Below are 25,964 nucleotides of genomic sequence, written 5' to 3' on the forward strand. Positions count from 1 at the left end.
ATTGCTACTCCAGCTTTCTTTTGATTTCCATTTCCACGGAATATCTTTTTCCGTACCCTCACTTTCAGTCTGTATGTGTACCTAGGTCTGAAGTGGGTCTCTTGTAGACAGCATATATGTGGGTCTTGTTTTTGAATCCATTCAGACAGTCTATGTCTTTTGGTTGGAGCATTTAATCCATCTACATTTAAGGTAATGATCGATATGTATGTTCCTATTACCATTTTCTTAATTGTTTTGGGCTTGTTATTGCAGGGATTTTCCTTCTCTTGTGTTTCCTGCCTAGAGAAGTTCCTTTAGCATTCATTGTAAAGCTGGTTTGGTGGTGGTGAATTCTCTTAGCTTTTGCCTGTCTGTAAAAGTTCTAATTTCTCGGGGCTTCCCTGGTGGTGCAGTGGTTGAGAGTCCGCCTGCCGATGCAAGGGACGCGGGTTCGTGCCCCGGCACGGGAAGATCCCACATGCCGTAGAGTGGCTGGGCCCGTGAGCCATGGCCGCTGAGCCTGCGCGTCCAGAGCCTGTGCTCCACAACGGGAGAGGCCACAACAGTGAGAGGCCCGCATACCGCAAAAAAAAAAAAAAGTTCTAATTTCTCCAACGAATCTGAATGAGATCCTTGCTGGGTAATCTCGGTTGTAGGTTTTTCCCTTTCATCACTTTAAATATGTCCTGCCAGTCCCTTATGGCTTGCAGAGTTTCTGCTGAAAGATCAGCTGTTAACCTTATGGGGATTCCCTTGTATGTTATTTGTTGCTTTCCCTGCTGCTTTCAATATTTTTTCTTTGTATTTAATTTTTGATAGTTTGATTAATATGTGTCTTGGCATGTTTCTCCTTGCATTTATCCTGTATGGGACTCTCTGCACTTCCTGGACTTGATTGACTATTTCCTTTCCCATATTAGGGAAATTTTCAACTATAATCTCTTCAAATATTTTCTCAGTCCCTTTCTTTTTCTCTTCTTCTTCTGGGACGCCTATAATTCGAATGTTGGTGTGTTTAATGTTGTCCCAGAGGTCTCTGAGACTGTCCTCAATTCTTTTTATTCCTTTTTCTTTATTCTGCTCTGTGGGAGTTATTTCCACTATTTTATCTTCCAGGTCACTTATCTGTTCTTCTGCCTCAGTTATTCTGCTATTGATCCCTTCTAGAGAATTTTTAATTTCATTTATTGTGTTGTTCATCATTGTTTGCTCTTTAGTTCTTCTAGGTCCTTGTTAAACGTTTCTTGTATTTTCTCCATTCTATTTCCAAGATTTTGGATCATCTTTACTATCATTATTCTGAATTCTTTTTCAGGTAGGCTGCCTATTTCCTCTCCATTTGTTAGGTCTGGTGGGTTTTTCCCTCGCTCCTTCATCTGCTGTGTATTTCTCTCTCTTCCCATTTTGCTTACCTTACTGTGTTTGGGGTCTGGTCTTCACAGGCTGCAGATTCGTACTTCCTTTTGTTTTTGGTGTCTGCCCCCAGTGGGTAAGGTTGGTTCAATGGGTTGTGTATGCTTCCTGGTGGAGGGGAGTGGTGTCTGTGTTCTGGTGGATGAGGCTGGATCTTGTCTTTCTGATGGGCAGGACTGCGTCCAGTGGTGTGGTTTTGGTTGTCTACAACCTTATGATTTTAGGCAGCCTCTCTGCTAATGGGTGGGGTTGTGTTCCTGTCTTGCTAGTTGTTTGGCATGGGGTGTCCAGCACTGTAGCTTGCTGGTCACTGAGTGGAGCTGGGTCTTAGCACTGAGATGGAGATCTCTGGGAGATTTTCGTCATTTGATCTTACGTGGAGCGGGGAGGTCTCTGGTGGACCAATATCCTGAACTTGGCTCTCCCATCTCAGAGGCACAGGCCTGACACCCAGCCAGAGCACCAAGACCCTGTCACCCACACGGCTCAGAAGAAAAGGGAGAAACAAAAAGAAATTAAAATAAATTAATTAAAATAAATATAGTTATTAAAATAAAAATTTTAAAGAATTATTAAATTAAAAATTTTTTAAGTAATTAAAAAAAGAGAGAACAACAAAACCAATAAACAAATCCACCAATGATAACAAGCGTTAAAAACTAAGATAAACATAAAAATCAGAAACTGGTCAGTAGCATACAGCAAACCCCAAGTCTACAGTTGCTCCCAAAGTCCACCTCCTCAATTTGGGATGATTTGTTGTCTATTCAGGTATTCCACAGATGCAGGGTACATCAAGTTGATTGTGGAGATTTCATCCACTGCTCCTGAGGCTGCTGGGAGAGATTTCCCTTTCTCTTCTTTGTTCACACAGCTCCCGGGGCTCAGCTTTGGATTTGGACCCGCCTCTGCGTGTAGGTCGCCTGAGGGCGTCTGTTCTTCGCTCAGACAGGACGGGGTTAAAGGAGCCGCTGATTCGGGAGCTCTGGCTCACTCAGGCTGGGGCGAGGCAGCGGCACGGATGCGGGTCGAGCCTGCGGCGGCACAGGCTGGCATGACGTTGCACCAGCCTGAGGCACGCCGTGCGTTCTCCCGGGGGAAGTTGTCCCTGGAACCCGGCACCCTGGCAATGGCGGGCTGCACAGGCTCCCGGGAGGGGAGGTGTGGACAGTGACCTGTGCTCGCACACAGGCTTCTTGTTGGCTGCAGCAGCGGCCTTAGCGTCTCATGCCCGTCTCTGGGGTCCGCGCTGATAGCCGCGGCTCGCGCCCGTCTTTGGAGCTCGTTTAGGCGGTCCTCTGAATCCCCTCTCCTCGCGCACCCCGAAACAATGGTCTCTTGCCACTTAGGCAGTTCCAGACTTTTTCCCGGACTCCCTCCCGCGTAGCTGTGGCACACTAGCCCCTTCAGGCTGTGTTCACGCTGCCAACCCCAGTCCTCTCCCTGGGATCCGACCGAAGCCCGAGCCTCAGCTCCCAGCCCCGCCCACCCCGGCGGGTGAGCAGACAAGCCTCTCGGGCTGGTGAGTGCCGGTCGGCCCTGATCCTCTGTGCGGGAATCTCCCCGCTTTGCCCTCCGCACCCCTGTTGCTGTGCTCTCCTCCGCGGCTCCGAAGCTCCCCCCTCCGCCACCCGCAGTCTCCGCCTGTGAAGGGGCTTCCTAGTGTGTGGGACCTTTCCTCCTTCACAGCTCCCTCCTAGAGGTGCAGGTCCTGTCCCTATTTTTTTGTCTCTGTTTATTCTTTTCTCTTTTGCCCTACCCAAGTACGTAGCGAGTTTATTGCCTTTTGGGAGGTCTGAGGTCTTCTGCCAGCATTCAGTAGGTGTTCTGTAGGAGCTGTTCCACACGTCGCTGTATTTTTTTTTTTTTTTTTTTTGTGCGGTACATGGGCCTCTCACTGTTGTGGCCTCTCCCGTTGCGGAGCACAGGCTCCGGACGCACAGGCTCAGCGGCCATGGCTCACGGGCCCAGCGGCTCCGCGGCTTGTGGGATCTTCCCAGACCGGGGCACGAACCTGCGTCCCCTGCATCGGCAGGCAGACTCTCAACCACTGCGCCACCAGGGAAGCCCACATCGATGTATTTTTGATGTATTTGTAGGGAGGAAGGTGATCACGTCTTACTCCTCTGCCATCTTGAAGGTCCTATCTTTTTAACAAAGCAAAGGGTTTGAGCTTCAAAAGGTGATAAATTGTGGGGAAGTGACTAGGAAATATATGGGGAGGAACTAATGGAAGATAGGGCTATTTTAGTAAGGTCTGTTTATGCAAACTCATCTTAGTGTTGACTCCCCATCTGCAATGATAAGAGTCGCTCTTCTCTCCCTGGTACAGGGCTGGTACCTTCTTCAAAGGGAAATTTATGCCCTGCTTTTAGGCAGATATGAGGAGGGCAGAGAACTCTTCCTGCATCTGCTGAGTCTCAGTTTCCTTCAACTCAAAACAGTCTTTGTGCCAAAGTGGCCTATTGTGGGGTAACGTATTCTGATCCGCTTCCCCACGCTGCTTCAGGTGGGGCTGTGGTGGATATTCCTGTTGGCCAGGAAGCCATGCGGAGGCCCAGGCACTACCACCACCATCCCCAAACTCATGCACAGCCTGTGGACCTCCCAAAATCGAGCAGGTGCTGAACTACACAACTAGGCCTGGCGGAAGCCCTGCTCTGCCCCCGAGGGCATCTCCACCTTCACTGCCTCTTTCTCTGCTCCTTCAGCCCACTCACAAGGAGCCCCTCCTGTAAGGCACTGGCTCCTTCACCTACGTTTCAAAACCCTTACTGACTGCGTCGAACCCTAAGTTTAGGGGGAAAAATTCTCCTTGAGTAATTTTTCTTGTAATTAATTAAACCAATCCATAACTGTGAAGGGTAAAGAATTGTCCTCTCACCCCCAGCCCTATGGGGGTGATTTACTTAATGTCACTAGTTACTTCTGAACACTGGTGTTAACCACCTCCAACCTGGGAGCCTCCTTACAGCGATTTGGACCCTGAGAGAGTCTTTTATTCACCTGAGTGGGTAACGTAAAGATGAGCAATCTCGGGCTTCCCTGGTGGCTCAGTGGTTGAGAGTCCGCCTGCCGATGCAGGGGACATGGGTTCGTGCCCCGGTCCGGGAAGATCCCACATGCCGCAGAGCGGCTGGGCCCGTGAGCCATGGCCGCTGAGCCTGCGCGTCCGGAGCCTGTGCTCCACAACGGGAGAGGCCACAACAGTGAGAGGCCCGCGTACGGCAAAAAAAAAAAGGATGAGCAATCTCTTCTCAAATATTATGACCAGTAGATTTGTCTTTTCCTCCCTTACTAGAGGGCTGGATTGGGCTCTAGAAGACTGTTCTCCAGACAGGAGTAGATTTTGGTGGTTCTTGTTGCCACTCTAGATTCTTGTGGAAGAGGGGGAATGTCTCCTCCCAGAGGTTTTGATTTAGACGGTTTGAGGGGGATCCAGGATCTAGATTGTTAACTGACATCTCAGGGTCTTCCAAATCCAGTGATTCGCAGACAACACTTGGAGAAACTTTGGATTCAATGATCTTCCTTGTTTTCTATTATTTGTCTAGTAGATTTAATAAAGTTGCGACTTAAAGTTTTATTTCCTTCCTGGTGGTTTTAGACAATTCATATTTAAGTTTAATCTGGGAGCCACAGTATTGTCCATTTACCCAAGACCCCTTCTTCGGGAATCTGTGGTCAACAGCACAGCCATCTGTGACACCGATACTTGCTCAGTGGGAATTCATTCCTCGGTAGGCTGGGGCTTCTCAGGAGTCCCCGGCAGGTCCAGTGTCACAGGGCTGGTGGGTGTGAATGTCTTGGTCCACAGCCACAACTGTCCTGGAGGAGAGATCCTAGAACTTGAGTGAAACAGAACGTAGCAAATATGCCTTTGAAAGACTCACACCTTTCTTGTTTCGTCAAGGGATTAACTATGACCAAGGAGCCCAGGGAAAATGCTGACTTCATCCACTTTACCCCTACCGACCTCTAGGGGGCAGCAGAGCCAGGAGAAACATTCATTAACGTCTGTCCGTCTGTAGTGACTGGCTCGCTGATGGAAAGGGAAGACAGGGAGAGCTCTGAATGCTCAGGATTCTACAGCCATGGCCGCATTTCCCACTTCTGATGGAGGCATCTCCGGACCCCGGAGAAAACCAGGGGTCTGGGCAAACAAAGGCACAGGACTTCTAAAACACCCTGTGAACTCTAAACCCATACGATGACCCAAACTGCTGAGATGGAAACCCACATCCACCACCTCCAGGGATTGCCTTTGGGTAGGTTACTTCTTTGCTTCCTTATCTATCAAAGGGGAAGAGTAATACTACCCACCTTAAGTGACTGAGGAGAGATGAAATGAGTTACTAGATGTAAATCGTGTAGAAGAATGGCTAGCACAGAGTAAGTGCTTTCTAAATGACTGCTCCTTGAGTCACAAATAACTCCAAACCATTTTTGGAAAATGCCAGATTCGGGATAGCGCTGATTTTTAATAATTTTCATTTGGGTTGGACCCAGACAGATCTTTTAAAATAATTAATAATATCTAACAGGTGCCTGGAATTGCTGATTTGAATAAGTCAGTGTTGGATTAACAAGATTTTGTCTAGGGTAGGTATAAACAGGAATATATAGAACGTGTTTCTGACAGATACATACAGGGCCTTTGGCAAATCAAATACTCCATGTAATAGGGAGCTACGTGTGCATCATACCCAATTGCCAATTTTCAAAAATCTCTATAGAATAAAATATCTCTAACACTAAACCACATTAGATATAATGTTTCTTAAAGGTTCAGGGTCTGCGGTGAACCACAGCTATTACTGTAGTGGAGATGCTTTGGCAGGCTGGTTCATAGTGCCTCAGTGTTTGCTGGTATTTTCATTCATTCATCAGCTTTGTTTTCCACAGACATTTGGAGTCTTTCATTCAAACCACAGTGCAAGTATGAGGTCATATCTAAAACCACTAAGCAGTGACTCAAGTCCTCTGGAGGGACTTTTCTGAACAACCGCTGAGTTTACTTTCGGTTAAGTCCAGTAGCTTTGCCCGTGGGATATATGAAACGCTTGACACAGCCAAACAACCCCAGCAAACTCTCAGAATCCAGTTAGTAAATAAACTGCATTGTAATGTAAGAAAAAAACACTGCCCTTGCTATTTACCCTTCACACCGAAATAGTAAATGATACTGTGGGAACAATGAAGGATATCACTGAAAAGAACATGAGCAAAAGGGAAAATTGCCTCTTCTAAGACTCCTCTTGCCCTCTAAGATTGGGATTTGGGCAAGATGCCTTCGGAAATGATTTTTTTCCCCGGGAATGACAACATTCAGTACCACATAAAAAGTGAAATTGAAGCATTGATCTTATTCTTCAAATACAGGATAGCTTCAATATTAAAATTAACATATAAATGTAGCATCCATCTTATTTTGAACTCACTTCTGCTGAGTAAACGCACATATAAAGAATGAATCACTGAAACAGTATGCAATGAAATCAAGTTCATTTTTCAAATACGTCAGTTCAAATGCAGTCAGTGCCTGTTTTCTGGGCACTCAACAAATGTTCCCAGGATGCCTCCCCTACCATCGTCTCCCACAGATCCAGCCACAGGGCAACCTGGGGACCCTGGAAGATGAGTCCCTGAAGAGCAAACCCCATAATATATGACTGCTACACTGCACTGAATAGGATCCCCTCCTCTGGTCCTATTCTTTTCATAAATTTTAAATGTTCTTAGGCTCTTAGAAGCTGGCCAATTAACTGTAAGAGCCTAGACCAGAGGTCTACAATCACTGCCCCTTTTCCCTGGTACCTGTCCCCTTTCCAGGTTGCTCTTCTATTAATTTCAACGACAGCCATACACCTGGCTAACAAATGCCTTGCTTCTCAAGACGTTTGTGAAACTACTTCTGGTTTTCCCATCATCAAGAGTGTTGAGATAATACAGATATAATAGAAATGCTTCTACTTTTCACTGTGTATTTCCTGCAATCTAGCCCAGGTGCTATATAGCAACTTTAAAACACATTTGGGAGCCAGCAACTGAAATTCACTTACAATTAACTTCTGTTTCTACATATTATTTCTGGAGATTCCACTATGGAATTATGGACGTATACAGCAAATTACTATGTTAATTTTTTTCTTCTGCAGGACTGGCATGTTTGTAAGTCTATTTTAAACTCACTCTTATTCACTAAAATTCAGTTAAGAGCAACATCTCTTTTAAAAAACTTACTGCTTTATACTCAGATTATATTATCACCAAACAGCTAATGTTAAACATGGACAGCAGAATAAAATCAAGTGATCTAAAAAGGACAAAACAAAACCAAAAATAAAAACAAGAAACAGAAAAGAAAACTGTTGATATTTCACAGTGAGATATCGCCTCACACCTGTTAGAATGGCTATCACCAAAAAGACAAGAGGCAAGTGCTGGAGAGGGTGTGGAGAAAAGGGAACCCTCTTGCACTGTTGTTGGGAATGTAAATTGGGGCGGCCACTATGGAGAACAGTATGGAGGTTCCTCAAAAACCTAAAAATAGAACTACCATATGATCCAACAATTCCAATTCTGGGAATATATCTGAAGAAAATGAAAATACTATCTCAAAGAGATATCTGCACTCCATGTACATTGCAGCATTATTCACAACATATGGAAACAACCTAAGTGTCCATCAATGCGTAAATAGATAAAGAAAATGTTACATCCTAAGTGAAATAAGCCAGCCACAAAAAGACAAGTACTATATATGATCTCACTTATATGTGGAATCTAAAAAAGCCAAACTCACAGAAACAGAGAGTAGACTGGTGGTCGCCAGGGGCTAAAGCGTGGGGGAAATGAGGAGATGTTGGTCAAAGTGTACAAACTTCCAATTACAAGATGAATAAGTCCTGGGGATCTAATGTATGGTGATTATGGTTAACAATACTGTATTGTATACTTGAAAGTTGCTGAGAGAACAGATTTAAACCACAAAAAGAAGTAATTATGTGAGGTGATAGATGTGTTAACTAACCTTATTATGGAAATCATTTTGCAACATATACACATATCAAATCAGCACATTATACATCTTTAACAATGCTACATGTCAATTATATCTCAATAAAGCTGGAGAAAGGGGAAGGTTTGTTGATATTTCTTAGAACCCAAAGCTCCAGGGCAAAACCTATTTCCAGGTGTCACGAGTAAGCCAGGAATCACGGAACAACTGAAAAACTGGCAGCAGTCCCCTTAGGGGAAAGGATAGCATGTTTATGCTAATATCTGGTCCTTTACCAAACCCAAGTTTCCAGAAACAGGCATTTCTGATCCCAAACGTGTACTCGATCTAATCATTAACACTGACACTACCATTATTTGAACTGGCTCTAGGGCGTGAATTAAGGCTGCGTACACAGTGAACTTTACTCTTGCCGTAGGAAAGTAGATGTGAGTGGAATGGGGATCTTGAAATCCCCAGCATCACGGTTTGTATCCCTCAGCTCTTTTACTTGGCATAGATCTAAGAAGGAAACCTAAGGATGTGATGCAGAGTGAGGCAGGTCTCAAATCTTAGTGAGTTTAAGAATTACGTGGAGGGACTTCCCCGGTGGCGCAGTGGTTAAGAATCCGCCTGCCAATGCAGGGGACACGGGTTCGAGCCCTGGTCCAGGAAGATCCCACATGCCGTGGAGCAACTAAGCCCGTGCGCCACAACTACTGAGCCCGTGTGCCACAACTACTGAAGCCCACGCGCCTAGAGCCCGTGCTCTGCAACAAGAGAAGCCACTGCAATGAGAAGCCCGCGCACCGCAATGAGAGTAGCCCCTGCTCGCCACAACTAGAGAAAGACCGCACGCAGCAACAAAGACCCAACGCAGCCAAAAATAAATAAATAAATAAATAAAAAAGAATTACCTGGAGAGGATGGTAAAAATGTAGGAGCTTAGGCTACAGGGATTCTGCACTCAACAAGTGGGGCCCAGGAATCTAAACTAGAGACTAAGTATCAGGTGCCTGGACCACACTTTGAGACAAACTGCTGCAGGACAACACGAGCAGCCCACCTGCCATCACATCAAAGATGAACAAAGCATTTACTGTAAGACTAGCAGGGGGAAAGGGGCACTGTGGTTTAATAGGAATTAACTCTCTATAAGCCTGGCCTGACTCAACCGCAAGTGTACAGCCGAGGACCCAGATATTGTGCGTGACAGATGGGATTTAACTAGGAACCGGTTGATGTTGTTTTCCTCTTTTCATCCAGGTGTTGAGTTTCCTGTGAAAGAGTGACTGAGCACCCATGGGCAGAGGAGTGTCCATTGCCCTTGAATTCTTACATGCCAACCGTAGCAGGATGGTCTTTGAGAGCTGAGCTAGAATCTAAGAGGTTTTGCCACTTTAACCAGAGGGGCCTCAGCTGTCAGGACTGCAGAGGAAGCAAAACTGAATGCAGGAAGCAGGACATAGGATCTTAACGCACAATTTTTCCCTCCGACCCCGTACCACACTTACCGCGCCGGAACAAACATATCTTGCTTCAGAAGTACACTGAGGATCAAACATACCTGTAGTAGCCCAGAAATAAGCTGTCTTATAGGCAGTTCCATTTTGCTGGCCATTGGGAAAAGAGGGCAAGAACTTTGATGATCTGTGGGCAAAATCAAACTGTCAGGATACCGTGTCTTAAGCCGTTTTGCTCAATCCAGGTCACTCAGCCTGAAGATATGACAGATTTTATAGCACTGTCATCTCATATAGAACCTGTTATCATTGTTGTTAGATAAATATAAACTTTTGAAGATACCTTTGAAAATACATTTTTGCTAGGTAGGCCCAGACATTAGCCCATCACTACCATATAAAATGTCCTGCACATGTATTTTTAGAATCAGGGGTCACATTATTCTCCTCTCCAGCCCCTCACTAAAATATAACCTTAACAACAAATCATATTTACTTTTAAACACTCTGGTATGTAACCATGTCAACTAGATACACATTAGTCCAACTAATATAAGGAATTTTTCCCCTCAATGATTTCTCCTTCCAAAGGTGCCCAGTAGAAATAAAAATGAGATTTTGTTTGTTTGTTTGAAATATGTTTTCCTCCTGGGACCCATGCAAGGGTGGTGGGCAGCTGACATCAGCTCCTGTTCCCACTGAGGGAGGAGCATCTCAGGCCGAGAGGATTTGCCCTTCTTCCTCCCAGGATGAAGATCCCTTCAAGACTTATTCTTGTGCTGGGAGCTCTCTCTGCATCCTTGTCATGTAGAGGCTTTCACTTATTTTCTCTCCCTTCCACATTCATAAGTTTATTGTCTGACCTGGGCAGTCATCTTTCCTCTCCAGCATTCTGAAGAAAGGAGTAAGAAGTGGTTGGTGTGGGCACCAGTGCACATTGTTGTTCTAAAACTCACTGTTAAAAATACCTGAGCAAGAAGTTTGCCATATACAGTAGCCCCCCCAAAATGCTTTTTAAATGAAGGGGAAAAGCCCTGAAGTTTTGCTGCGGTCATCCCCCAAAGCCAGAATAGCATCTTCTCCAAGTGAGAATGAGGGAATCCACTTCTTCATCCTGAATGCAAATAGGAGTATATACTGAACTTAACAGGAGTAACTGCTCTCATGGATGGAGTACTTTCTCTGTGTCAGGTACCGTGCTATGCACTTTGCTTACTTTCCACACTGTAGATGTTTTCATTTTTACTTTGTTTTTAATGAGATTCTCCATCGTATAATCCCTGCTGTCTTGGACTCAACGGGCAGGTAACTCGGACAATAACATACAAAGAGCATCCTCTTACACGTAATAGGCACTCAATAATTATCTGTTGAAGAAACAAATAAACGGATGGAGGGACTGAATTAAGTCTATTCTTGAAAAATAAATTCTGTCTTTCTGAACGCAGCCCCCAAACTTTGCCATTCATATTTCTCAGGGACATCACATTTAACTGAAGCCTTGATCCATGCACTGGTAAGTAGCTTTTATATCAAGTTTCTATTTTTAGAGATCCTCTTTCCACAAGTAGAAATGACATAAACCAAGATCATCTCCTTAGTTTATTTTTTTCTAGAGTCCTTAGCATGCTACATTAACCTCACAAAGCTTAATCTTGTGTTCATTTCACAATACATTTCATGCAGTTCACAGCTGTGATTGGCTTTACATTGACATTACACGTTTCGATTCAGCCATGTGAAAAGAATAATTCTTAATGGAGTTTGTCTCTGAAAACTGTCCAAGCTTAAATAAGCATGTGAGCAGTTCACTCTATTAAGTGCAGTCTCTCTTTAAAATGCAAGGATTTTTAGCATAGGAGTATAAGGTCCCTGTTTATAGTCCGTTTGCAACCGAACCACTGCCTTTAGGTTTCACATATCCTAAGGAATCCTCTTTTACAAAATTTCATTCAAGGGGTTTCTCTGGTGGCGCAGTGGTTGAGAGTCCGCCTGCCGATGCAGGGGACACGGGTTCGTGCCCCGGTCCGGGAAGATCCCACATGCCGCGGAGCGGCTGGGCCCGTGAGCCATGGCCGCTGAGCCTGCGCATCCGGAGCCTGTGCTCCGCAACGGGAGAGGCCCGTGTACCGCAAAAAAAAAAAAAAAAATTTCATTCAAGTATACTATTTTATTGAACATTCCAGGCTGAGTTTAGGGGCAAGGCTGACCTTCAGCTCTACATCCCCAAATAAATCTTCCATGGGCCCCAGGCTTTCCCAAGACTATTCTCTTTTACAACGAACATTCAGCACTAAAGCCACAGAGCAGAGCTATTTGGCATTTTCCAGTGAAGTGCAAGAAATTAAATAAGTTATGTTTTTATTGCTAAGGTATAGAATCAAGCACAGTCACTTTGTGAAACAGAAGGAAAAGGTATACACAGGATGTGGCCTCTCCTCAAGGGGGGGCCAGGGTTCAAATGCACAGACAATGTCACCTGGTCACCACCCATCGGGTAGCACTTTAAGATGAAGTGTTGAGTATTCTAGAGTCTGAGGAGTCAGACCTCTCGTCATAGTCGTCCTCGGCGTAAATGGACTGCTTTGACACGATGGGACACCCATCGTCAGGGATGGGTATCCGAGGGTCTTCGGGGACGCGGGCAGGGAGGACAGGTGAGCTTCTGAAGACGCTTGTAGAGTTAGTGGGGAAAGGGCTGACGTACTGGGACCTCAGCTGGTACTGTTGCTGCAACGTCATGGTGTTCCACAGGGTGACATCGTTGGGAAGAAAGGGGCTCGACTGGTTTCTCGCCAAAGTATTCCTCAGCATCAGAGGGTACCGGGGGGGCTGGGGGAACGGGTTCTGCAGGGGCACGGCCAGGGGGTTGGGGACCACGTTACTGGAGTCGGCGGAAAACCTCAACGTGTCTGGGACTCTGAAGGCCGAGCCCACGGACCATTTGGAAGAGGAGATGGGGTAGGAGCTCAAAGTGTGTTCAAAGATGTGCCCGCTGGAGGGCAGCACCAGGCCCTCGGGCTCTGCCGCAGTTCGGTCCGCGGCCAAGCTGGAGGTGCGGCTGGAGAGCAGGACCTCCACGGCGCTCACCAGGTCGCCCCCGCAGCCCTTCAGGATCAGCTCCAGCACCGTGGGCTTCTGGTTGGGGAATATTTTTTTTAACACTTCCAGGGGCGGTCTGTTGGCTTTCAAGCTGAAGGGCAGAGACACGGTCCCCGAGGGGCCCTCGATCAGGAGGTGATTCTGCTCCCCGGGGTACTTGGGGCTGTCGGGTCGGCTCTCGGAGCTGCCTCCGTTCTTCTGGACCGCATACCCCCCTTCGTCCACCGACACTATCTCGGGGCTCTCTGGCGTGAAGCAGCCCTTACTTTTGGCCACGTCCGGGGAGCTCCTCTGGTCCGTATCTTTGTCACTGAAGGTCTCAGTGATGTCCGCTGTGCTGCTGTCCCCGAGTCGTTCTTCAGTCAAATCTGAAAAGCAGGGAACAGCTGGGTTAATCCTTTCCTGGTGTGTGTAAAGGGGAACAGATGTGCTCAGGAGAGGGCCCTACATGGGCTTTCTGCAAGGGGAACTGCTTCCTTGTGGGTTATAACACACTGCAAGCCTTAAAAATATCCAGTGTGTCACTGGCAAATGGGGAAAAAATACCTGAAAATAAAGATCTAGAAATCGGAGTGATTTCTCAGAATGGTGTGTGCAGGGAAGCTTGCCTTCAACACAGAATGGAAACACGATACCTACAACCACAGATGTGGCTGTCTAGCGCTAACAATCTAAATAGGGGCCAGGCTGGGGATAAACACCATCCAGGGAAGAACAGGAAAAGGAACCCAGGCTTGTCTTCTGGTCCCTCTTCTGCAAATGAGGTGGCCGGTGTCATTCAAGGACATTAACAGCCGGTGCACGACGCATATACCGTCGTATGTGGGAAATTTTAATATTTTAAATCCATTTTCCCAGAGGCAGATTTTGTGTCAAATGTCCTGTGAACTAGTCGTCAGTATGTTTCATCAGGACACCATGTACAATAACTAGTCGATATGATTGCCAAAGTGAAACAGGCAGCCTCTATACATTGAAATTTTTCTTAAAAGCCCACTCAAGGTCCTGGCAGACTTGGTTGCCTATAACCCACACTACAGGGTAAGCAAAACCAGCTGTGAAATCTGGATGTGGGACAGGCTACAGAGAGAAAGAAGGAAATGGCTGGAGAAGGCTTGTGAAACTGCCAGGGAGCAAGATCCACCAGTGAAGCAGTGCGTCCATAACTCCAGGACCTGGGCTGCAAGAAGCAGACAGGTTTTCGTGAACTGTTTCATTAGTAAAGTTCATGGAGAGAACTTCAAGATACCTTCCTGAACTATATTAAAAGAAGAGAGAAACCAAACAAAACAAAAAGCTTCCCAAATAAAGCAGAGATTTGCCGTGAAGTAAACCAGTTGCAAATTTAACATTTTGACTTAAGACATCACACCCCCACAAGGGCTAGTATTACAGTGCTAAACAGGCAGAAAGGAAGGAAGGAAGGAAGGAAGGAAGGAGTAAGTAAGTAAGATTGGTCTGCTTGCAGAAGTAGGTTCTAAGAGATCTTAATAATAAAGAAACATATTCTTTATTAACAAGCTATATGCGAGTGGATTTTTATCCACTGCCCTGCCTGAATAGCCTCATTGTCGCCTTCTCAGTGGGCACACCTGATTATGTGTAGATAGCCAGCTGGTGAAATTTCATCAAAGCAGCTTCTAAAATCCATCTCCTCCTATTTGTTGTTGTTTTTTATTTTAAAACGCTTAAACAGGGACTTCCCTGGTGGCGCAGTGGTTAAGAATCCACCTGCCAATGCAGGGGACCTGAGTTCGATCCCTGGTCCGGGAAGATCCCACGCGCTGTGGAACAACTAAGCCCGTGCGCCACAACCATTGAGCCTGCGCTCTGGAGCCCGTGAACCACAACTACTGAAGCCTGCGTGCCTAGAGCCCGTGCTCCGCAACAAGAGAAGCCTCCGCAATGAGAAGCCTGCGCACCGCAATGAAGAGGAGCCCCCGCTCGCCGCAACCAGAGAAAGCCCGCGCGCAGCAACAAAGACCCAACGCAGCCAGAAATAAAGAAAATTAATTTATTTTTAAAAGTAAATAAAAAGCCTTAAACAAAGGCCCATTTATGAGCATTCTTCTAATATGGGATGTACCTTAATTATAATTGAAAAACAAAACTTTGATTCTTCACAAAGCAATAAATATGTCCTAGGCATAAATAAATACTTTAAGAAATTCTTAAACTGTATCAGTGAAACTTTCAATTATAAATCTGATACAAATTCGTAGTTGTCCCAAATTTGCATTTTATTTACACTGCTTCTTTTTTCCGGTACAAAATATCAAGTGTCCACGTGGGGATCATTTGCAGCCCACACACATGAAGCCATTTCTGCTTTCTGTAACAACTCTGGGATATGCACAAAACACCTATTTTTGCAAGAGAAATTTGACATATCCTCTCCTGCAACTTCCTAGGACTGGAATCCCAGTTTTCACCCCCTGGGTTAATGTGGTATTTGTCCTTGATCCCAACGAGAAAAACAGCAACAGAAAAGCTTCCATATCTTCATATTCTAATCAGCTAGACCTGCCTACATTTTCCTGACTCAGGACCCCACGCCTACCTCTTGGTGTTACGCTATCGTTAAACACTTGACAGTAAGCGGATGGTGACAGTATGCTAACTCAGCACTGAACTCAACATACAATTGGATCTTGGCCCCTGCTCAGCGGAGCTTGGGAAAACAAGTCAAATACTCTCCTGGGGAAAATATGGACATAAAATAATGTTTTCAATACTGTGCTCCTCTAAACAGTTTTCTTATTTCTTTCGCTTTCATTATCTATTATTGTCAGCATCAAGTACTTGTATTGCTGTAACCTGCAAGCCACTGAGGAAAACAGAATAAAGGGTGGAAAATACCAGGATGTATAAGACTGGCCCCTAACTTGTGGAATTTATTACCAAGTTGGGGAAATAAGACGCATGTGCAAGGGGGAAAGCAAACACAACCAGGCAGAATTTGCTAAGCAGCAAATCTGCACACATGGAACACGAATGTTCATAGCAGCATTATCCACAAGAGCCAAAGAGTGGAAGCAACCAAGTGTCCATCAAAGATGGATGACGGGGGCTTCCCTGGTGGCGCAGCGGTTGAGAGTCCGCCTGCCGATGCAGGGGACACGGGTTCGTGCCCCGGTCCGGGAAGATCCCACATGCCGCGGAGCGGCTGGGCCCGTGAGCCATGGCCGCTGGGCCTGCGCATCTGGAGCCTGTGCTCCGCAACAGGAGAGGCCACACAGTGAGAGGCCCACATACCACCAAAAAAAAAAAAAAAAAAAAAAAAATGATGGATGAATGGATAAACAACATGTGGTCCATTCATATAATGAAATATTATTCAGCCTCAAAAAGGAATGAAATTCTCACACATGCTACAATGTGGATGAATCATGCTAAGTGAAGTAAGGCAGACACAAAAGGACAAATATCTATGATTCCACTTATATAACGTACCTAGAATAGGCAAACTCATAGTGACAGAAAGTAAAATGGTATTCCCAGGGGCTAGGGCAGGGGGTAAGGGGGACTTACTGTCTAATGGGTACTGAGTTTCAGTTAGGGATGATGGAAAAGTTCTGAAAATGGAAAGTGGTGATGGCCACACAACATTATGAAAATACTTAAAGCCACTACATTGTGTCCCTAAAAAAAGGTTAAAATAGTAAATTTTGTTATGTATATTTTACCACAATGAAAAAGTGAAAGAAATATGATACACGGTGTCATAGCAATACAGGAGATGGTGGGTTGTTGGGTTTTTTTTTTAAAGCAAGGAACAACTGGTTCTTCTAGGAAACAAAAACATATGTAAATACAGCTAAAAAGCTCTGATTGTGATATTTTTAAAAGAAATGTGTGAACCTAAAAATACCTTCCCACTTTAAAAGGTAACTTTTCCCCACTCTGGATGAGCTGCAAACACCGAAGACATTTGGGGAAAATGCTTCGAGCTCTATTACCAAGCTTAGTCTTCCACAGAATGCTTTAGACGCCAGAAGAAAGTGACTCAAAGGGCAGAAGTTTAGCCAAAAGGGAACTAAGAAATGATGTTCTGGCTAATCTGACGTATCTAACATTATGAAAATGTAGTATTTTTTTCAAGATGGTAAAGGACATACTGTCCCAATCAACTGGATATTGGACGGCAGGACTCTAAATCAGGCAATACAAAATTTAACTTTGGAAGCTAGTTTCCGGATCTGCAGAACAGGCCACAGTAGAATCCTCTATGATTGGCAGCTTGTTTACCAATTGTGAACCCCTAGACTGCATGAGGCCTCTTTCATATTTTCTTGTGCTACCCTTTGCACCTGCCACTGTGACATCCCCGGTGCAGCAAGAGCTCCTGGTGACTTCTCAGAGAGTGTGGTGGATTGTGCTGATTCACCCACACTTTCTCTCTGAAGATTTCTGGGCTGATCAGCCTCTCCAAAGGGGTGGGCAGGCTATGGCCAAAAAGTGAGAAAATCTAACCGGATGTCACAGGAATCAAATCTACAAATTCAGAACATTCCAACCAACTGAGCTCAGCACTGTTTATACTGTACTCAAAGGGGAGACGGAAGCCATTGAATGAAGCAGTGAGTGGGACACACCCGTGGTGCCCACACACCTGAGCAACGCATAACGTCCTGCTAAGGGGTGCCAGGTAAGCAGACACCCAGACAACATCCAAGACTGTTGGGGATACAGAACCGGGCAAGGGAAGACTAGCCTCTCACCTTGTACCAAGAATAACTCCTTACCCAGCGATAATTTCTAAAGGTCGGAACATACGAGCCCTGCAAATTTACGGTGTCAAGTACTGGTTGTGTTGTTGTGCCTAAACTAGAAGTATTGTAAATTACTGTCATAAATACAGACTTTCACAAGTAATTATAGAGGGTGAGTTTTGGGCCCAGTGATAAAGCGTAATTTAATAACGGGTGTTTCTTTACATCTGTAGATTTTTCCCTAAATGAACTTTACAAATTGTTCCGGTTGGTTTAAAACACAAAGGCCTTTCCAGATATAGAAATGTGAAACTGCCCAGTATCAAAATGAAAAAGGAAAGGAAATACTCCCCAAATGTTTTACCCTCTTTCTCCTTGAAACGGACACCCTAATTCCTAGAACATTAAAGAGTAAGAATATATTTCAGTGGATAATATTTTTACTCCTAGTATATAGGTGCCAAAAGCCAAAAGCTACTAGACTAAAAGTAGAAAGAAATCACTCTCATCTGATATTACAAACCAGTTACTGAAAGTGATATAATCTTCTATGTTTCAGGCTAAACATCTAGACATCTAAAAAATCTTACCAAATGTTCACTCTTCAATTTCATATTTCTCACGATGTAGAAACACTCACAGCCATCCCTGAAATAAACTCTTCACAAGGGTAAAGATTTTTTTTTTTGAAAAAGTAGATGCTCCATTGAGAAGGACACTGTTGCTATGGAAAACAATGCTCCAACTTCACAATATAGCTATGCCATGAGATAGCTACAAGACTTTAAGGAGAGAGAATGAACACCCACAGAAAAGTGACTTCCAATCTAAAATAACAGTTTGCAAATTTTAACTTTCTTCAGTGGATTTTTTTTCATATGAAAATGCAGTTAAAAAAAAAAAGTCCTAAGTATTTATTTGAAAGATGTTGAGGAAGCCTGCCACATATGCAAAACATTCTGCTCATGACACGAAGATGAGTATCTTCCTCACTTAGGTGTGGGGGTCTTATCCATTCTTTCTATCTACGAAAATAAAATAGAGCATACATCCAGAATAAAACCACGAAAGCACTGGCATAAAGAGCGCTGCTTCCTAGTGCAAAAGTCACTGGACTTTTTTGTTTCCTTTTGAAATCACGTCACGCATTTTCAAACATGGACTGTCACGCCCTCATCTGTTCACTTGAGCTTTGGGGAACATACCTCTCAATAACTGTTCCCTGATGGGTCGTTTTCAAAGCACACAAATCTTATAGCAATGGCCAGGAAGAGCCCCAGCTGGATGGGGCTTCCAGAAAAGACCCCTGCCCAGTCAGAATTCAAACAGGAGACACGCTTTTTACATTTTCTGTTATCCTTATCTCCCACTAGAAATGCTGAATCATTTCTAAACCCAACATACAGCAGGGAATGAACTTCAGTCTAAAATCTTCCCTTTTCTTCCGGGGGCTGAGGGGTGGGACCTTATGAAAACTAAAAATACATAGTCATGCTTGCTTTTTAAAAATCATTAATGACACTGGCTTAATAACATATGAAGAAATCAAGATGATTCCTGGGGACCAATATTTTGGCGGACATTGATATAGAAAGGGCTAGACTTAAGGAAGTGTGGATTGCAACTGTGGACTTTGTAAGTCCTGCAACAATTTAGTTTTGACCTCTTTCTTGACTCTGAAAGGAGCACTTTTCAAGAAGCAGGAGGGAAATTACCTATAAATCTACAAGTGTGTTTGTAGTTATAAAAATGCAACTGGCTACTTATTCGTCCACCTATTTAACGAATCATTAAATCTTTCACTATGTGCCCAGGCACTGTGCTAGGTAAGATTACCCAGAGATGATCAAAGCATTTGCCTCTTGGCTACTGAGAGGCTTACAGTTTACTAAAGGATATTTTGCAAAAATTCCAAGTTATGTGTGCAGTGAGTTGTATTTTATATTGAAACACAGCAAGTAACCCAAAGGCCAGCAGCTGGGCAGACTGCTGTATTCATGGGAGGGAATGTTGCTGTAAACATTCACATATAAAGACTATGAGTGGAACATTTACTGAACGAAACAAGTGATACTTAGTGGGCGGAAACAAGCAGAACACTGATCCCACCTTTGTAAAATTTAAGTCTGCCCAGTCACTGCAATCAAAAGAGATGAGAGATTCGGTAGAAAACCGATGTTCCGAATGTTAAGTTTTCCATAATATTGTTACTCAGTAGTTGATTGTGCTTATTTTTATAGCTGTTTAACTGTATAATAAAATGCAAAACAAAACCCACCCCTAGTTATGTTTTAATTTCCCCTAGTTTCTTCAGAGAACAGTAGTTTGCAGTGACTCACTAAAGCCACGGGGGACTCCTGGAAGTGATGTGACAGGATCCCAAGGTGATGGGCCCCACGATGACCAATGTTCCACCACTCAGGCCCCAACCTCTGCCACCAGCGCCCATGTAAACCCCGGTGCAAGGCCCACTGTGCCACCAGAGTCACATCACACTAGACATGGGGGTCCAGGGACCCGAGTGACTAATGGCTGAGGGGCCGCAACAGGTTAAAAAGCTGAAGAAAGGAGGGAAGCTGGAGAAACGGAAGAGGCAAAGAAAGGGAAAGGAGAGGCAGGCAGGCACGTAGGTGTTCACTGGGTTCTGCCTGCCTTCCCGTCAGGAAAACGTCCAACATTTCCAGAAAGGGGCTCCAAGTCTTCCGGGGACGTTGATTTATGAAGATTCACTCCCTTTCCCTCTGTAAAGCTGTTAGCTGAGAGCGCTGACTCGCTGCAGCAAAGAATTTCTCATCAATGCTCTTTGATTGTATTTAGCAAACAAAATGCCTGTTGCTTGGTAACATTTCACTTGAGCCTGACCTTCCCCGAAAGTTATTGCTATCAGATTCGATTTACACTGTCCTCCTGTGATTACTGTAATCTGTTAAACCCGGGAGTTCATCCATCAGGGAAAAGAGGAGTTGGTTGTGTAAATCGAGAGCACGGCTATCCCGCCAGATTTATAACCCAGAGGGGTGTGTTAGGTGGGGGGAGGTCCTGTCCTGGATGGCAGTGGAACTCTGTGGTTCCCAGACGTGGAAAACGCTCCCGTTTTCCTGTCCACCCTGTGCTCAGATCCACAAGATGGACACCAGCGCCTCTCCGAGCCGGCCGGGGGGGCAGCTCGGGCTCCACAGGGAGAAAGAGGCTGGGAGACCCGCCAGAGCTACGCCCACCCCGAGGGGCGCCCCCGAGGACTTTAGGGCTGGGCCCGCCCCGGAGGCCTAGGGTTGCCAGATAAAATAGCAGGATGCCCAGTTAAACCTGCACTTAGCAAAAATCACAATGTTTCAGTACAAGTGTGCCCCATACAATATTTGATATCCCTTTTTTGTGTTTATTTGCAGGTTTTTTGCTAAATCGGGCAACCAACCGAACAGGCGGGGTCTAACCCAGCCCACGGGGCTGAGCGCGAGTGGAAGGTGCCGCCGCAGCGGCGGTGCCGCGAGGATTGGGTGCAAGAGAACAGTGGTCCAGGGCGGCCGCAGGGGAGCCGCGAGCGCGCTGCTGCCACCGCACGGGCCTCTCCCGGCGTCCCATCCATCCCTGACCCGGCCCGGGGTCCCTGAGCCGCCGCCCCGCACTTCCACTCGCTGCGCTCTCGGCTGCTCCGGGACCCAAGAAGCCGGTCCGTAACTCGGCAACTCGCTGGGCGCCGGTGGGAAAGGCCTGGAGCCCTGAGCAGCCCTGAGTCCGCCCTCCAGAGCCAGACGTGGGTAAGGTTTAGGAGAAGACCAGTGCGGTCTCGCTTCTTCCTTTTCGTTTGGTTGGTTTTTGCTTTTTAAAATGCAACTCTGAGTCAGGCCCCTCGGCCCAAATCAAGGCGTCTGAAATACCCAGACCCTGTTTTAAATTCGTAGCTACCCTTCACGAGTGACTCTGAGGTCTCTCCCACTTTTCCTTTGCTTCAGCCTCTAGCCGTGGAGAATTTCCCATCCTGGCCTGGACCGGTGTTCTGGCAACATTCATCCATGCAGGTGCGTGTCTCTTTTTTTAAAAAATTAAAGTAAAATTTAAAACTAGGAAGCTGACCAGACAGGACCTAATCAAGCTGGAGCTGAAAAGCCCAGAGCAAGCATAAAGATGCTAGGAGGTGCCGGACAGGAGGTCAAATCAAATAAAGGCAGTTTTCCAAAATCTCCCAACTTCCCTTCCTATAGGTCTCTTGTTCTCTCCATTTCAGGAGAAATAAACAAGAAAGGAGACCCTAATTTCCTAGTTAATCCTGCTCTCTTACTCCTAATCAAATAGGATGTTTTAGATTTCTTTTCCTTTAAGAAATTTTTTAACAATTTGTTTTCGTATTTATTTGATGGCAGATGTAAACCTAGGAAGAATCTGTAGCCACAGCCCTTTCCTCTGGCAGCCTGAGGAGACCCAGGCCATTCTGCTGGAGCAAGGGTAGGGTGTGGGGGAGGAAGCCAAACAGAGGAATGTAACTTCAGCCTCTCACCTTGGTCGTGACCCCTAACTTTCCTCAGCTCTACAGCCCAGGCCCTGAAAGGCTGGCTTGGCTGGTTGAGGCTGCTGACTCAGATACTCTAAGAGCTGAAAGGTGTTCAAGCTTCCCAAGGTATTTTCCTGACGGAAAGGAGGGGGGAGTGAAGAGGAAATGAAAGAGAAACGCATCAATAGGATAGATTTAAAGGAGCTTAGACTATAATTTGGGGCTCAATCAAAATCTAGTAATTCCAGGCCAGTCGTAGATGATAATCTAGGAGCAGGGGAAATGTACACCCAAAACGAAAAAAAAAAAAAAAAAAAGCTTTAATCCATTGCTAGAAGTAATAACCTGAGAATATGAAAATTCTCCTTACAACCACCTCCACATTAAAAGGGATGTTAAACATGATACACCGTTAGATAAAACAATCCCTGTTCATTTAAAGAATCGGAAGCAGAATTTGGGAAAGAAATTTCTTCCACCTACAAAACTGAGTCGTGGTATTAATGTGGCTCCCTGAACTGGGTGTTTTTTTCCCCAGCGGTGCCCAGCAAACACTCCCTTCTCTAGGGCGTGTACTTTTCACAAGGATTTCTGGAGAGGGGGAAAGACTCTGTGTGTTTGTGCACTTGCATTTGGAGCCAACAAAAAAAGCAAATGTCTCCACAGCTATGTACTAAAGAGACCAACCATGTTTTTGACACTGAAATCACAAAGAAACAAATCTCCGTAAATCACCAGGAGATATTTAGAGATTCCTAATGGTCTGTGAACTTACTGTACATGTAACTTACTACCATTCAAACAGAGCTTCATTTACTTCTCTACACAGTGAGCTACTTGCCCAGGACCATATCTGACAAGCTTCTCAATATGCATGGTATGTTACATACAAATGCATCATAAGAACAACTGCCAAAAAAGGAAAAATCCATACAGTCCCATTCAGGCAGTTTTCCCTAACTTAAAACCCAAATGGGCTTTCTCTGTACAAAGCATTGCATAGAACCGATCCACTTGTGTACTTGCCTTCCTAATGGAAAACAATTATCTATTCCTTTCCTGCCCTCTCTCGCCATCATCGGATTGGTGACTGGCTTTTTGTTGGTGTTGAATGGAATTATGGGGCCCGAACCAATTGAAAGCAGAAAACAAAAGTTACATAATAAATGTGCAAGGTATGCATTAGGACCTGAGCATTTGATCCCTGATAGTTTAGGCCCCCAAAGCCATCACTCTGACCTTTTCTAGTGGTAAATCCTATTCTCCTTTGTAATTACTTGTTTTCATTTTGAAAGGCTCAGGTCATCCCAGAACACTTAGTTCTGAGTAAAAGAGAGAGCACCAGGTCTGGTTTGTCCAGTTGCCGTCTCCCTCTCCTATTCTCCCCAAGCATGTATCCTTCTGCTACCGAGGCTGCTGCTTGGCCTTTCTGCCTGCCCCTCCCTCCCCGCCTCCCAGGGTTATTTTTGGTTTTGTGACTCTATAGAAAGCATGAACTCTGGCTATCCCAAAGAATGGTTAGAACAGCACACAATGTGAAAGGAATCCCCTCTTGGACAGGGACCCCCAGAACCCAAAGCGCTATTACACGGGTGCTGCTTGGGCAGGTGGCCACTGCAAGATGCTACCACTGTCACAAACTCAAAACTCCCGACCTAGTGTTGGGGGAAATGGAGACACAGAAACCGGAAATGGAAAGGTTAAGGAAAGTTACTGGCATGGAGAACTGAGACAAAACTCTCCTAGTTACCTGCTCTAACTTAAAGGAGAAAAACAAAAAGAATGTCCTTTCCCCACCCCCCTCCTATTCCTCTGTGACAAACCTATAAGTATGAAGAGATCACACTGACAAAAGAGAGTCAACTGGGAGTGGGCGGACATTACTCAGAGAAATGCTTATATTCTACCTTGGATTAAACATCCACAAAATCCATGTTCAGTAAACTCACTTCTGTCCTTAAAATACCCAGTTCTGCTCTTCCCATAAGATGTTCTCAGAGCTTCAGGTCTGGAGAGCATAATGGAGCAACAGGGCAGCAGGACTGCACCTGCCAGGCTGCCTACCAACTCACCCTAAATGTTTCCCTGGCTCCGTACAGCAGTGCAGTGCTGCTGAAAGCCTCTCTCCAAGAGCCAGAGGTACAGTCTTTTTCGGGGTGGGGGGAGACTGGGGGTAGGCGGATGCTCTACCATTAGTTCTGCCCACAGAAGGGCTTTGGGCCTTCCAGGGCCTTCCATCTCTGAATTCCAGCATACCCCTCAACCCCCTCCCTTCCTTTGTACATCTGCCCCAGTGAAAGGGAAAGACCAAACACCTGTCCACAGAATTCTACGAGCTTAAAATCAAAGGAGCACTTGGGCTGGGCAGGATGGTAAACTAGACATTCTCCAGGAGGAAAGGCTCCACTGGAGTTTGCAAGGCTTTGGAGGCCTGAAGGAGGGAACCTGATGGAGAGGTGAGGGGAGGAATCTGCCCACCTTCAGGGCTCAGAGCAGACCCATGCTCTCTAAAGCACAGCAGAGGAGGAGAGGGGAGAGGAGAGGAGAGGACAGGAGGCCCAGGCCCACCTAGAACTGGGGAAAGGACTCTCCAGGGCTGGCCTTCCTCACTGTAGGTCGTTTTGTTTGTTTCTTTAAGACCACGGTGACTGCTGAGGGCTGCCTGCGGAATGGTGTTAAAGGACCTGAGCAATTCTGCAAAAGGAGTTGGTTGACTCTGGGCGCACTAGATTCTGAGTCCCCGCTATCAGTGTGGTGGCCTTTCTGGCCCTTGTTTACTACTGCTTCTAAATAGGCCTTCTTTCAACAGACTGCAAGAGGCTGGAGGCCACAGTAGGCTACTTGAAAGGCTTCGGGTTCGCTCAAATTCCCCGGGGGCCGAGAAAAACACCCAGAGTCATCCAAGCCTTGGGCCTTGGCTCCTTCCTTGCACCTACACATCCCAACCTGCAAATGCGAGGCCCTCTAAAGCCTGCGGCAAGAAAGCCTGGCCGCACGGTGGTGTGTGCCCACGCGGATTTTAATTTGGTCCTGCCTCGACCTCTTTATTTACCCGTCCCCCTTTAACCTGGGGAAGGCAATTGGCGAGCCCGAGGCGCCTTTCCCGTGGGCGCCTGGGTTCACCTCCTGCCTCGCCGGGTCCAGACCGAAGATCGCTTCTGCCGAGAGAGTAAGGACCGGCTCGGCTGGAGCTGGGGCGGAAGGCCGGGCCATCTTCCCAAAAATTCGCCTCCGAGCCCCCCAGCCAAAGCAGCAATAGCCGCTTGGAAGTGTTTTCGCCCACGCGCAGGGCCCAGTCCGGCCCCGCAGCTGCTCTTACCTGGCTTGGCGAGCTGCGCCTGCAGCGCCCCAGGCTGGGGCTCCGCGGCCCAGGGCAGCGCGGCGGCAGCAGCCAACTCCACAGCGGGGCGCGGCGGCGGCGGCGGTGCCTGAGACAGCTGCGAGGTCGGCGGCGGCGGGGCAGAGGTGGCGTCTCCCGGCGGCGGGGGTCCCGGCAGGGAGCGCAGCGAGTCGGGGATGAGGCTCTCGAGGCTCTCGTTGGCCTGCTGCCTGCGCAGCGCCACCTGCGCCGCCATGACCCGCTGCCGCTCGATGATAAGGATGCACTTCTCACAGGTGCAGTCTTTGAAGCGGCAGTAGCGTTTGTGGCCCTTGAGCCAGGACAGCACGCCGTGGTTGCGGCAGCGCGCGCACTTGGGCGTGCGCTGCAAGGGCGCCCGCGGCGGCTGCGACACGGGGCCGCCCATGTACAGGTAGGGAGAGCCGTAGCCGTTCATGCCCTGGGCTCCCGGAAGAGCTGGCGG

The 25,964-nt window shown here is 46.4% G+C and overlaps 1 protein-coding gene across 1 annotated transcript; it reads right to left on the reverse strand.

Moving 5' to 3' along the window:
• Positions 1 to 12,309: 12,309 nt before the first annotated feature.
• DMRT3 (doublesex and mab-3 related transcription factor 3) lies at positions 12,310 to 25,964 on the reverse strand. The gene is made up of 2 exons (XM_029203916.1): positions 25,481 to 25,964; positions 12,310 to 13,328 (listed from the first exon to the last, which is right to left on the reverse strand). The coding sequence occupies exons 1-2, from the start codon at positions 25,935 to 25,937 to the stop codon at positions 12,364 to 12,366; spliced, it is 1,422 nt and encodes a 473-aa protein (XP_029059749.1). The 5' UTR covers positions 25,938 to 25,964; the 3' UTR covers positions 12,310 to 12,363.

Source organism: Monodon monoceros, unplaced genomic scaffold (assembly GCF_005190385.1).
Source record: "Monodon monoceros isolate NGI ecotype Baffin Bay Population unplaced genomic scaffold, NGI_Narwhal_1 Super_Scaffold_5, whole genome shotgun sequence".
Lineage (NCBI taxonomy): Eukaryota > Metazoa > Chordata > Mammalia > Artiodactyla > Monodontidae > Monodon > Monodon monoceros.

Coding starts and splice junctions, on each gene's coding strand:
- DMRT3 (XM_029203916.1), bottom strand. CDS start 25,937: ATGAACGGCTACGGCTCTCCCTACCTGTACATGGGCGGCCCCGTGTCG. Junction 13,329..25,480: donor GGCGCAGCTCGCCAAGCCAG/GTAAGAGCAGCT, acceptor CCTGCTTTTCAG/ATTTGACTGAAGAACGACTC.